General features: G+C 41.5%; 1 protein-coding gene across 1 annotated transcript; it reads right to left on the reverse strand.

The window, feature by feature from the left end:
• Positions 1 to 9,369: 9,369 nt before the first annotated feature.
• LOC147849942 (serine decarboxylase-like) lies at positions 9,370 to 12,767 on the reverse strand. Its single transcript, XM_087337051.1, has 5 exons — positions 12,333 to 12,767; positions 10,866 to 11,091; positions 10,571 to 10,764; positions 10,329 to 10,465; positions 9,370 to 10,177 (listed from the first exon to the last, which is right to left on the reverse strand). Exons 1-5 carry the CDS (start codon positions 12,763 to 12,765, stop codon positions 9,596 to 9,598), a joined length of 1,572 nt encoding a protein of 523 aa, XP_087193177.1. The 5' UTR covers positions 12,766 to 12,767; the 3' UTR covers positions 9,370 to 9,595.
• Positions 12,768 to 14,559: the final 1,792 nt, after the last annotated feature.

Below are 14,559 nucleotides of genomic sequence, written 5' to 3' on the forward strand. Positions count from 1 at the left end.
GCGCGATGGATTCGAGTAGGGGACAAAACCACGAAGGAATTCTTTCGCTCCAAAGGCCCAAGGCACACTAGAACTGTGATGCGCAGCCTCAACCAAGAGGATGGAACAACCACTGAGGATGGCGACGAAATGAGGTATATTGCCACAAGTTATTATCGTTGCCTACTTACCGAAGACATTATAGCTACAGGGGAAGACATAAGAGAAGATATTATCCTGGACAAAGCATACCCGAGAAAGTTACGCTGGAAATGAATACATGGCTCGTGCGTCCCCTATCAATCATCGAGATATGGGAGGCCCTCATTGATTTAGATGTTGATAGTTGCTCTGGAATTGACGGCCTCACCCCACACTTTTTCACATGCCTTTGGGACACTATTAAAGAAGACCTCCTCCAGGCATATGAGGATATCATCACCTCTAGAAGCATGCCGGAGGAATTTGGACAGGGGATGATACATCTCATTCCTAAAAGTGGTGGGAATGCCAACGACATTCGCAAATGGCAGCCCATAACTCTTCTCAATATTGTCTATAAGTTGCTCGCAAAAATCGTGGCACGCCGTTTAACACCACTTCTCCCTCAACTCATTCATCCATCCTAGACATGTTTCGTTAGAAATCGGAGCATCCTAGACAACCTCTTCTCATTTTGGGAAGCAGTAGCCCTTGTCAAGCGAACCAACAACAAGGTCGCGGTGGTGCTACTAGATTTTGAGAAAGCATATGACAGGCTATGCTGGAACTTTCTAGAAAGTGTGATGGGGAAACTCGGCTTTCAAGAGACATGGATCAAAGGCATTGCAAGACTTTATAGGAATGGCAGCAGTTGCGTTTCACTGGTAGGTGAAAGGGGCCCCTTTTTCCGAATATCCCGATCTGTACGGCAAGGATGCCCACTAGCTCCATCCTTATTTCTATTATACACCGAAGCACTCTCTTGCTTTCTCAAATCGCGACATCTCAACCTACATGGTCTTCCTATACCTCATTCTCACCAAAGCATCTTGGATATAGAATTTGCAGATGACACAGCAGTCTACCTACAAGGGGACTTGGAAAACCTCCAAAAGCTAGAAAGTGGGCTAGCTGTATTTTGCAAGAGATCCAACGCCATGATCAATTGGCACAAATCCTGCGCAATATGGCTCTCTCTGGAAACACATCTGGCGTGGCACCCACATCCCGCTTTCAAATGGATCAATCAAGGAGCGAGCACCAAATATTTGGGTTTCCAAATTGGTTTCAACATACCACTAGAGACTATGATTGCACCCGTTATCCATTCCATTCGACAAAAGTTGATACATTGGAGCTCGAAAAAACTGCCGCTAATGGGTCGCATCATAGTGGCAAATCAGGCACTACTTGCAACAACATGGTACAGTCTATCATGTTGGACAATCTCCAAGGAAAGTATACATCAAATTCAACGAATGGTCCGCAACTACATTTGGTTTAGTAAGGAAGACCATGTAGCTCGCGCCAAGGTGGCGTGGCCTATACTCACAGCGCCTAAGTCGAGAGGGGGATTGGGTCTTATCGATCCCCTTTCATAATCGAAAGCCTTACTTGCCAAATTTGTGGTGCGAGGACTCTAACCAGGAAATGGCTGTTGGAAAATGCTACTGAGTTTATGTTTCGCTTACTTTAGGCCACGAAAAGGGGTCAATTGAGCCTCCCAAATGGGATAATGGATCTCAAACCTAGTTTCTCCCACCAATTGGAGGATAGATTCAGTGCATCCATGTGGAAGGCATGGTGTGACATTTGTCGAGGGCTCAAGTGTGATCAACCGAGATCCGAACCTGCCTGGCTAAATCAACGTATCCTATGGAACTCATGTATAAAGGATGAATCTAATCAACTACTGGGATCACGCAAGGGGTTGTCACGGGGATACATTGCAGAAGGTCCAGGAAAAAGTATAGAATGTTGGCGACGGTTTATGTCACTGCCACTACAAGATCAGGCGAACATACTCCATGGAATCAAGGGCGGATGGACTATGAGATCGGAAATCATAACGCTCTACTGATTAGGGAATCTGCTACTCAAAGGACGACAATGGAGAAATGGATAGCCACTCGGAGGAGGGATCTCTGTTCCCGAGAGGTAGGGGACCACCAGACAGACTTGAAGGCTCTAAATTGCGAGACACGGAGACACCAACATAGAATAACACAATTCGAGTACTCGCGTATACTGGTCATAAATGGACTGTAGATCTTGATCTAATCAAAGTACAACCCGATTGGCACATATGTATTCATGAAAACACATGGCTACGTAAGGTCAGTTGGGACCCTTTGCAATGGACATGGCGTGATCCCTATGCAGGGCAAGGAAGCAAATCCATCCCTTTCTTCCAATTCACAACTAGATTGGGTCGCCACATTCTAGCCGCTCAAAACGCCCGAGAGCCGGCTGTTGCAAAGGTCTAGCACACATTTCAAGTTATAAAAAAAAAAACTTACCAAAATAATATAATTCTTTAATTGAGTGTTTGCCATGTCGCACATTAGTGACATATTGAGCCATTGTTGAACTTTATTATGTCTACATTAACTTATCAACACATCCAAACTTATTTGAATTTCTAATGTTCTCCACTCAGAGACCTATCATGTATTTTTATATTTGCAAATTCTAATCAAGTTTTGGAACATGTGATACTAGTGCATCCAATTTTTGTAGAGAGGGTATATTTGGATATTTTCAAGAAGATTCTACAAGTGGAATGCGCGATTCTTCCACTTGTGAACGGGAACGCGATAGAACCAGATGAGTCAAGGATCGTCGGATTAGAGGGGTCGAGTGCACTTTGAGCACACTATACTGTATGTTTATGTAACTATTGATCTTCTGGATAACGGACCATGTCCTCCTACCTAACGCTCGGCACATATTCTTTTACAACAACAATATTTTCTTTCGAACAAAAACTGACTTCACAGGTGACAAGTCAGATATTTTGCATCTGGTCTATGGTTGTGAAGAACTCCTTGAATTTGCTAGAGAACCACATGGAGGTGACATAACTAGTGAAGAGGGTGTTGGCATAAAAGGCAAAATCCTTCAAAACTGTATCCTTAAGTGTGAACACGTTCTCAAATTAGGGATTGAGTTTACATAAGCCCAAATATAACATTGTATAGATAGTTTCAGAAGAGAATAACCAGTTTCCATTAGAGCTTCATCTAAGTTCTCTTGCTTCTTACTTTCCTTCATATTGTGCACATTCTACTTCTTTGTCTTGTACACGTTGTTTGCTTGACATCACTTTGCAAGTCCTCACATATTCTTCCGTATATCATATTCAACATTTGGTATCAAAGTGTCCTTGTTGTCCGGTAGCAACGAACAACATAAAGCTGTAAAAAAAGTAAGAACTAGCCGAAAGAAAAGATCAGGCCAACAAAACCTTACTTCCAGAAGATGGCTTCTACATCTGACACAAGCGTGGAAATCGGGAAATTCGACGGAAAGAACTTTGCCCTATGGAAGGAGATGATGTAGGATGTTCTCATCATCCGGTGACAAATCGAAGCAATACGGCGTAACTCCAAGCCAACTTCGATGTCAACTGAAGAGTGGCGATCTATGGATGAGATAGCAAGGTCGACCATTCGAATGCAATTGGCCGAAAATGTCTATTTTTGCATGGCAAAGGAGACATTGACATTCTCTTTGTGGGAGAAACTTCAAGCCGTTTATGAGAGGAAGTCCTCCTCGTCGAAGCTCATATTGATCCGACAGTTGTTAAATATGAAGATGAGAGAGACAGATCCGGCGACCTCCCACATCAACATCTTCAGCCCGGTGTTGTTTGAGCTCTCCTCCCAAGGGATTAACTTCGAAGAAGAAGTTAAATCCCTTGCCCTTCTTTTGAGCTTGCTGACAAGTTGAGAAGTATTCTGCATGACATTGACCAACAACCGTCCAAAATTGAATCTAGACGAAATGATTGGACAAGTCCTCACTGAGGACATTCGACGAAAATCGATGGGTCTCACCATCAACGATTCAGCAAAAGCTCATCACTCGACTGAGTCAACCGAGAGAGCCGACTGAAGTCCTAATTGGCTGAGAAGGAGGGATATTCAACAATGGTCGAAGTCGAGGAATAATTGATCAAGTGTTTTCTGCACCCATTGCAGAAAAATTGGTCACAATGTTTCCAACAACTGGTCAATAAAAAAAAGTAGAATGGTCGGTGATTAAATCAAACACAAGGACACTCTACTTCGAACCGTTCTACTACCGACAACCAAGTAAATGTTGTCGTCTGCCGATTGAGAGAAATCCTTTCTTTGGAGGACTCTACAATTGGAGAAGTTCTATATAGTGCGCATCATGCACGAACGTGGTTGCTGGACTCTGGCACCATCTTTCAAATGGCCCCTGATATGAAATGGTTTTTGAACTATTTGGCCGGAGCTAGCAGCACAGTCCGACACGGCAATGGGCAGGAATGCGTAATAGCAGGGATCAGCGAGATCCCCATTCAATTGCCAAATGACAATTCAATCATCATGCACCAAGTCTAGCACGTACCTGAGGTAAAAAGGAGTCTAGTCTCCATCGGCATGCTAGCTGAAGCCGGGTATTGGACGACTCTAAGTGAGTCTTCATGGACGATTAGTCGAGGAAATATGAAAATCAACTGCGGATACAAGTACAACAACTTGTACTCGTTGATGATGATCAGTCCAGAAAGGGTCATGAATGTGGCCGATTCGTCTGAATTGAACTTATGGCATGGCCGACTCGACCATATGTCCCAAGCCGGACTCGACCGACTAATGATGATCGGTTACATCCCGAAGCTCCAAACAAAGGCAGACTTTTGCAAGCATTGTTGTAACGAGAAACAGACCTAAAGTCCGCACTCTCTTCATTATGAGACGATACAACAACCCCTAGAATTAGTCCACACCGACATATGTGGGCCGATGCCCGAGACATCTCTAGGTGGCTCTACTCTCGGTACTTCATCACGTTCATAGATAACTATAACGAAAAGTGTTTGGATACTCAATTAAGTCCAAGGATGAAGCGTTTCAAGTCTTCTCTCGGTGGCTAACCAACGTGGAGAACCAATCAAGACACTGAGTGAAGACGCTCAGGTCTGACAACTAAGGTGAATACACCTCCCTAGCCTTCAAACAATACCTATCCCCCAAAAAAATCCGGCATCAAAGAACCATTCCATACTCTCCCATGGGATAAAAGGACCAAGATGGCACCCCATGCACTTAATTGTATATTTCTCGACTACGACATAGATGGGGACTTTGGCTGTCGGCAATGGGATCCGAAGAACCGGAAATTGATCTAGACTAGCGACATAGTTTTTAATGAAGACTCAATACTCTCCGATCAGACCCAACCAACGAAATTTTGTAAAAAGGTCTCATTTGACCTTGATAGATTGGTCATAGAAGGGTCGAACGACCAGGCCGAATCGGCAATTCGACAAATAGTTGAAATCGACCGAGCTTGCAAATTCCCTACTGAATCCGAATCGGCAAGAGGTCCACTAGTTGAATTTGATTCGACTAAAGGATTGATAAAAGCCGAATTGATTAGAGTCAAAAAAGGCAAAACCAAGAAAGTGTCGAGTTGAAAACGATAGAGTCGATTCAACCGACACACCCAATAAGGCTAAAGGGACGAAAAGCCGAATTAGTTTGGCCAAGTACTCTACCCCTCTGTCAATCGATCCCGAAGAAGGGGAGGATGATTCGACGTCACCAAAATCCTATTGTAGGGGCGAGTCATTCCAAAGAATTCCTGAAGATGGTTCAAGTAATATCAGCCAACTGATAGTGCAGATCGAAGGATCCGAACCGACAACTTTGGCACCCAGGAAATCTGGACGAGTCAGAAGGCCCACAGAGTTCTATCAACTGGGCCTTGACTACGTCAACTGCACGGATGTAGGTGAACCAAGCTCCTATGAGGAAGCAATCGTCGCACTAGACATTGACACATGGCTACAAGCCATGAGATCCAAGATGGACTCGATCAAGGAAAATAAGACATGGGAGTTGGTCGAATTACCAGCTGGAAGAAAGCCATTACCCTGCAAAGGTCAAGATTCAATACAAATATGTATCCGATTCGGAGAAACCCAAATTTAAAGCTCGACTCATCGCCAAAGTTTTAAATAGGAACGTGGGGTCGTCTGTGATGAGATCTTCTCGCCGGTAGTCAAGATGACCACCCTTTGGCTCCTACTCGGGGTCGTGGTGATCGAAGACCTAGAGCTTAAACAACTTGATTTCAAGACGACCTTCCTACACAGAGAGCGAGATGAAGACATTTACATGTCTCAACCGGCAAGCTTCACGACGACAGGGGAGCAAAGTCACTTTGTTTGCAAGCTGAAGAAGAGCCTATATGGCCTCAAGCAAGCACCGAGAATGTGGTATCAGAAGTTTGATACTATATTTGGCTGCTCGACTACGACCGGTCGGACTTCGACCCATGCATGTACATTCAGCAATGGGCCGACGTGTTCCGGATCTACCTGATCCTATAGTCGACGATATGCTGATTGCAGGGAGCAATCAAGTAAAAATCAGAAGATTAAAGTGGATCCTTCATAATAAATTTTCAATGAAGGAACTCAAACAAGCCTAACATATCTTGGGCATGAGGATCAAGCTAAATCGGATGACAAAGACTCTCTGGGTCTCCCAGTCCGATTATATACGAACGGTGCTTAGAAGGTGTAACATGGAGAATGCTAAGCCGACACCAACTCCCCTCCCGACATCGACATGGCTAACAGACAAGGACTCTCCTTTGACTAACGAGGAGAGAAAGCTCAATGGAAAGATACCCTACACATCCACCATAGGAAGTATCATGTATGCAATGGTGGCAACCCGACCTGACCTTGCATATGTCGTAGGGGTTGTCAGCTAGTACATGTCGAACCTAGGATGGAAGCATTGGGAGGCTATCAAGCACATCATCAGGTATTTGCGAGGAACCGAAGGTGTACAACTAACTTTCAGATCGGCCAATCCGCCTGAAGTCGAGGCTATACAGACTCTGACTATGCCGACAATCCAGACAATCAGAAGTTGACATCATGCTATATACTCACCTATGGTTGCGACACCAAACCATGGAGGTCGAAATTGCAAGAGTGCACAACCTTGTCAACCATAGAGGTTGAGTACATTGCCATATCGAAAGCAACAAAGGAAGTAATATGGCTACACTGACTCTCGGCTGACATGTCGTCAAAGAGCAAAAACGATCATCCAGTGCTGACCATCTATTGCGATTCACAGAGGAGAATGACTACAAGGAGAATGACTAGAGAGAAGAAGATCGAGGGGCAAGCGGAGCCGAGGACTGATTGAGGATCCAATGGGGAGCACAAGAGCAAGTCCTAGCAAGAAGCATACGATCGACCAGAGGCTGAGAGTCGAAATTGGACACATGCTTATCTGAACAAATTAGCCAATTCGGACACAAGTTTATCTGAACCAATCGACCTGGCTGACTCAAACAAGCCGACCCCCGAACGACATACAATCCTGATGACTAATTGAGTCAGGCTTTATTCCAACTTTACCGCCATAGATTCCGTCGAATGTCGACTACCTTGTATGTATACAACTATAACTATAGATTAAAACTGTAATCTAGGTTCATGGGGGAGATAACCCCAACTATCTATATACATAGGAAGAGTAGCCCTTTTATGGGGGAGTTTGTTGACATAAAAGGCCAACTCCTTCCAAATTGTATCTGTAAGTGTGAACACGTTCTCAAGTTAGGGCTTGCGTATATATAAGCCCAAATATAACATTGTATAGATATTTATAGAAGAGAATAACAAGTTTCCATTAGAGCTTCATCTAAGTTCTCTTGCTTCTTACTTTCCTTCATATTGTGCACATTCTACTTCTCTGTCTTGTACACACGTTGTTTGCTTGACATCACTTTGTAGGTCCTCACATATTCTTCCGCATATCATATTCAATAGAGGGAAGGTGGTGATCCACTAAAATTAACATAGGCGGATGTGCACTAGATGTCGATCATAGTTTCAAAATCTCGTTCCATTTGTAGGCTGAAGGGAGGATGCCATGTTGGTCCTTTATTTAAGTCGAATGCTAACCCCCATGATGGACGATTATGTTGGCAAAACTCATGTGCATCGAACGAGGGTGATGGGGGTATAAACAGACAGAGGTGACTATGGAGGTGGGGAGGGCACGAAGTGAAGCGAATGTGAATGAAGGTGGGGATGGTGTGGCCTTGGGTTGGTTGTGGTGATTTGGTGGGTGTGTGCTCTGTGCGTTTTGTTCTTTTTTCTTTGTTGTGCATTTTTCTATTGTAGGTGGAAAAATAGTTGACTGATCGTGTGTGCAAGCAAGCCTATTTTTCCTTTGTCCACTTGTGCAAGCAAGCAAAAATCAAGGGGGTGGGTTCCAAAAAGGCAATGAATTAGCCATATGCCCACAAACTAGGTAGTTCAACATGATTTTCCAGTGGATATATATTGGATAAGTATAGCTATCCTCCCTTTGATGTGGCAAACCATACTAAACAGTCCCTGTGGGTAAGCAACAAGTTGCAATGCACCATTTGTAATGTAATACTTCCTTTTCCACCATATTAAGTTAAGCCGATAAGGAAAAAAAACTACAAGACAATCAATCGCATTTTCCATTAGGCTTTCATCAAACCCATGCTTATTTTCCTGAACTTTCGACAAAACAAATTAGCAAGACTACCTCAAGCTTTGCCTATTTATTCCAGCATGCAAGTAAGAAAAACCCAAGAAGAGTAAGAAAACCCTAGAATGCCACCCTCCGGTAGTGCTAATGTCACAAATAAGATACCTACAATATGCAATATTAGCCAAGAACCCACAAGCAGCGAAAAATCATATGTTTAGATAACAATTGTCCTTAGATTTTGTGTTAAACTATAGCCACTCATCCAGAGTAAGAATCTACTTGCTCAGTAGTTGGTCTTAAAATGGGACAAATAGAGACCTTTTTAAAGCTGTGGCTCAAAGAAGTTTCAGGTTGCACATGATTTAGTTTTATAACTTGAAACCTCACTGTTAAGCAGTGTGTGAATCACAAACAGAGGGGGATCTTAGATCTTATCTGACCAATTAAACTACCTAAACCACTAGAGGTGCTAGTAGCAATTGTTAACAAACGTATCATTGCCCTCTTTGATCATTTTTTTTTTTGTAGTATCATGTGGAAATACAATCACCTGTGATCATCTTACTGTGGCATTCATTGAAGAACAGCTTAAACTTCAACATGTGAAGTACTTCCATAATGAAGTGAGCACCATAAGTATTCTGAAGTTTTAAACAACAAATGAAATCAGTTCTTAAAATTTTGAAACAATGGGAAAAACCAACTCCCGAAATATCTAAGATTACAAGCCAAAACTGGCCTTATAAAAAAAGCATATCATAATTTGCAGTTTAGCAAACCATCAATTAATGGAACTAATGATAAGTCAAATATAACTAATGATAAGTCAAAGATCCTATCTACACATCATCCTATAAAGCCATTCACCACCAGATTCACCATCAAACTGTTGATTGCTTGCGCTGAATACAACAAGCACAATTCTCCTCCCCTATCTCATTAGCAATACAAGGAGCAATGATTTTGCCATCAGGGAAACAGCTTAATCTGCTTCGAATTAAATCTTCAACAAAGGCATCAAGCTTATCAACCGTAACACTAGGCATTACAACAGCATGTGCGATATTGCCTTGGCAAGCAAGTTGCCATTTGTGAACGAAAGACTCGTCTTGAGGTCTTTCAAAGACTACAGTACTACTAAGCTCATTCAGCATGGCGCCAAATCCTGCCTCTCGCAACCGATCTTTAAGATAGTGAGCATTGCGAAGGCAACGTTGAACCTCTTTCTGAAATCCTCTATAACCTTTCCTATTCAGTGTATACCACAGGAATATGGGTGCATGACCATTCCTACTACCCATTATAGTTGCATCTCTCGATGCAAGATACTCCACGTTCCTTGATAACACATTTATGTGTTCCATTCTTGTGATTTGAACACCACATGGCATAGGGCACCCCACAAATTTATGTCCAGAGACACTCACACTGCTGATCGGCTTCTTGAAGGTCACCTTTGGAGCCTGACATAAGAAACAAAACAATCTCAGAGAGTCCGAATTTGACAATTAACAGCAACTACAAGTGATCCGTCTACAACCCCTCATCCTCTATGTATAGAGAGTGGCATAGTTAACAACCAAAAACAAAAAAATCAAATTAATAATTATTTACCTTTTTGACAAAAGGCATCATAAGACCAAATAAGGCTCCATCACAATGAATATAAAAACGATCCTCGGTGAAACCAGTCTCCAATAATGTTGTAATCACTAGATCTAAATCATCCACTGCTCCTTTAACAGTTGTACCTGAATATAAATTGAATGTCTCCTTCAAAACCACAATCATTGATTTGCATAGCCATATAAAATATAATATGACAGAACAAAGACCAAGGAAACGAAATCAATTACCAATGTTGACGTTGAGTATTGCTGGTTTGTCTTTTCTCTCCTCGAGTTTAGACCTCAAATCTTTACAATCAATTTCACCTGATATGAGAGTCTCCACCTTCACAACCTCCATTCTATACATTCGTGCTGCCTTGAAAATGGAATAATGAGATTCTTTGGAAGCATAAAGAATGCCATCTGGATATACCTCCCTCCTATAGAACCATCGGAACAAACCACCATGTAAGCACAATTCAACAAGCATAATTCAATGCTGGTTATAAGAACCAATGTGGAGAAATTCACGAGCATATACCCGACAAGTATGCCATGGAGGTTTCCTTCTGTACCACAGTTTGTAATATATCCCCAGTAATCTTCCTTTTCGATTTCCCAGAGTTGAGCAAACCAGTCCAATACTCCAACCTCAAATTTCCTCGAGTGAACACCATAGTTGCTTTCGATAAATGGATCACCCAAATTGTTGATAGAGAAGTGCTGCAGCTGTGACAATGCTCCATAATCGAAGTCCAAGGGATAACCTGAAATAAGATTAGTTAGCGACCAAAAAGCTGTAACAACTTTCTTAAATTGTACATCAAATGCCAAACACAAAGCAATAAGACAATATTAAACATCACTCTCAAATCATCATATCAAATCAACCTTGTTAGCTTGTTATTGGTAAGTTCACATTCAAAATACTGCACCAATCTTCTGATGTCATCAATGACAAATGCAACAATTACAGAAGGGAAATATAAGACGAAAAACAAATTCCTTCCACAATAGTCATTGACATCATCAGATTAACACAAGGAATTGACCGAAAAAAAGTTCAAAGACTCATGAAAAGTATAAGCAGCCTAAATCTGAGTTTTATTTTTGTTCTTATGACTTTCATCAATCTTCTCTGGTCTATTTTCAAAATAGTCACAATGCTGTTAGAATAAAGTGGAGGAAAGCATAAATTTGGATGTTGAGAAATCACATGCTGGACATATTATGTCGTGCAAAGATCAAGTACACAAAAGGTTACTAAATTATGAAGAGAATTGTGGACGTAGGTATAGATCGACATAGTAAAATGCGGTCACAAGAGAAAAAACCAGAACTGTGTAAATAAACACATCTGTTTGTGTATGTATGCCTGGAAAATTATGGAATAAAGAGGAAGAAATCATCTTGGAACTCATAAGAGATACCCGAAAGGTTCTGGTTCAAACATGAAACAACAAATAGTGTGAGAATACAGTGCAACAATGAATTACTTGAAGATTTCAAAGATAAATGTGTTAGAATATGCTAGGCTTCCTCAGATATAAAATTTAGAACGATTCTAATTTATGAAGAAGAGACTGTGTATCGAGGTGTAATTCGAAAGGGAAGTTGCCAGAAACGGTTGTTAGAAGTGGAATTTTGTGAAGAAAACATATTTATGTGCATGAATGCCTGGATGAAAATGGTGGAGGAAATAACCATCTTGGACCTGAAATATAAGCTGTGTAATATGCTACGCTTGCATGTGAATCTACCAATCCTGATGCAAGATTACAGTGTAGGCGATGATAAGTGTATGGAGGCGTCGTGTATAGACCAAGAAAAGAAAGAAAGATAAAAGATAGTACAGATGAGAGAATATAACGGTGTAGAGAGATGTGTGCAAGGTAGACTTTTGCGTATATTTATGTAGATCAAGAATAATTGTAGAACAGGCATGGAAGTTTCAGATCTGCTGCGGAAGAAGGAAAAGAGAAAAGGAATGGAAGGTCGAGAATATTACCGAGATGATATTTAGTGCGTTCCACAAGCGTTTTGCGGTATCTAGCAAGAACACCAGCCATGAAAGCTTCTTTATCTCCAGTGAGTTCATCATCGACGCCAGGTTCCGTGATCGGGTGGCAATCGTAGTGCATATCTCGTCCCAGCGAAAATGTAGGAGAAGAAGAACCAGACGAGGATTTCTCCCCTTCTTCTTGATCAAATTCTTCGTTTTGTTCGCCTGCTTCCTCTGATTCAGAGTCGACAGAGACGAGGCTGATCAGGCGGTCGAAATGATCTACAATGTGATGAGGATCGCCGAAGCCATGGGTCTGAGCAGGAGCGGAAGGGCTCTTCGTGGGATGGGAGAGAAGGTGGTGAGGGAGAGCAGGAGAAGAAGGCAGAAGAGGGGAGGCCAAGAAGCGCTTCTCGGGGACTGTAGGAGGAGCTTCCATGGCTGGCTATGGCGATCTGAAGCAAAAAACACAGAGAAACACAGAGAGAGAGAAGAGAGAGAGAAACGATGGAAGAAGAAGAAGAAGAAGAAGAAGAAGATACACAGAGAGAGAATCGGACGGAAGATAGGAAATGCCATTATATTTATATACAATTTTCCAGAAATAATAATTAATAATAATAATAATAATAATAAGAGAAATGAAAATGAAAATAAAGAAATAAAGAAATAAAAGAGAAAAGAGCAAACAAAATTAAATAAAAGAAAATAGATGAGGTCTAAAATAAAATCAGATGGAAAAGTAGGAAAATGCACAATAATAAAATTTAAAAAATTTAAAAAGTGAGCAATATGAAACCGAAAATAAATAGATAAATAAAAGAGAAAAAGCAAAAAATAAATAAATTAAAGTAGAAGAGGGCTAAAAATTAAAATTAAAATTAAAATCATATTATTTATATATAATTTCCAGAATTTTAAAAAAGAAAGCAAATGAAAACAATAATAAATAAATAAATAAATAACAGCAAATAAGTAAAGAAAGAAAGAAATAAGTAGAAGAGGGGGCTAAATAAATCGTTTGTATCTCAATTATTATTTATCATCATTTTCGTTTTCCTTCTTTATTTGTCGTTATGTGTTTTCTTCTTCTTATTCTTCTTCTTCTTCTTTTCTCCACAAAAAGCAGAACCAAAAGAGAGAGACAGAGAGAGATTCTAAAGATACTCTGTGTCGCACGCTTTTTAGAAATTTGCATGTTCTTACCCCTCCCGGGTCCCCTCACACACACACACGAGAATCTTAATTTCTGGATATTTCCAGATTCTACCCCTCCCCATGGACCACATGGTCATCTTTTTTTGTTAATATAAAGCACACGCGTGTGGAGGACCGACACTAAGCCAAGCCACATGGACGGACGATGGAGCAGCCAAAATTCGCCGCCACTACATCTTGCCTCATGAAATCCTTATAGATGTCGTGACATGATCTCAAGGATCGGGATCCAGAGTCTCTCTCTCTCTTTTATCGTAATTAGCTTACCCTAGTGGTAAGTCGATAACACTACAAGCACTGTGTCTTGGGTTCAAAACCCAATTTCCTCACCTCTTTATTATATACTTCATGTATATCTCTATTTCACTAGATGCCACTGTGGAATGTAGGGGTTGAACCCATGACCACCTGGTCTCCATTGGGCAACCTTACCAACTGAGCTACATCCATCTGGGGTCGGGGTCTCTCCTCTCTCTCTCTCTCTCTCTCTCTCTCTCTCTCTCTCTCCCTCTCTCTCTCTCTCTCTCTCTCTCTCTCTCTCTCTCTCTCTCTCTCTCTCTCTCTCTCTCTCTCTCTCTCTCTCTCTCCTCTCTCTCTCTCTCATCTCTCTCTCTCTCTCTCTCTCTCTCGTGAAAACACACAATCATATTAATAAATGTACGTGAAAAACATCACTTATAATGGGTGTCAGAATAGAATATGGTCACCCACTATCTACACTACATGGGTACTTTGAATTGCTAGTGGGCAAGGCAAGACGATCGATAGATCTCTCTCTATCTTAATTAGTGGAACATGTTGAATTGCCAGCAGGCAAGACGAATCGATATATCTCTCTTTATCTTAGCTTACCCTAGTGGTAAGTCATTTACACTAGGGGCACTACATCAGGGTCAAACCCATGACCACCTCGTCTCCATTGGGCAACCTTACTAACTAAGCTACATCCATTTGTTTTTCTCTCTCTTTCTGTTACCTGTTGAGCTACATCCATTTGGGGCTCTTATGGGCCCTC

The sequence above is a fragment of the Azolla caroliniana genome, unplaced genomic scaffold (assembly GCF_043228905.1).
Source record: "Azolla caroliniana isolate FFs.n. ecotype wild unplaced genomic scaffold, voAzoCaro1.0.p SCAF_22, whole genome shotgun sequence".
NCBI lineage: Eukaryota > Viridiplantae > Streptophyta > Polypodiopsida > Salviniales > Salviniaceae > Azolla > Azolla caroliniana.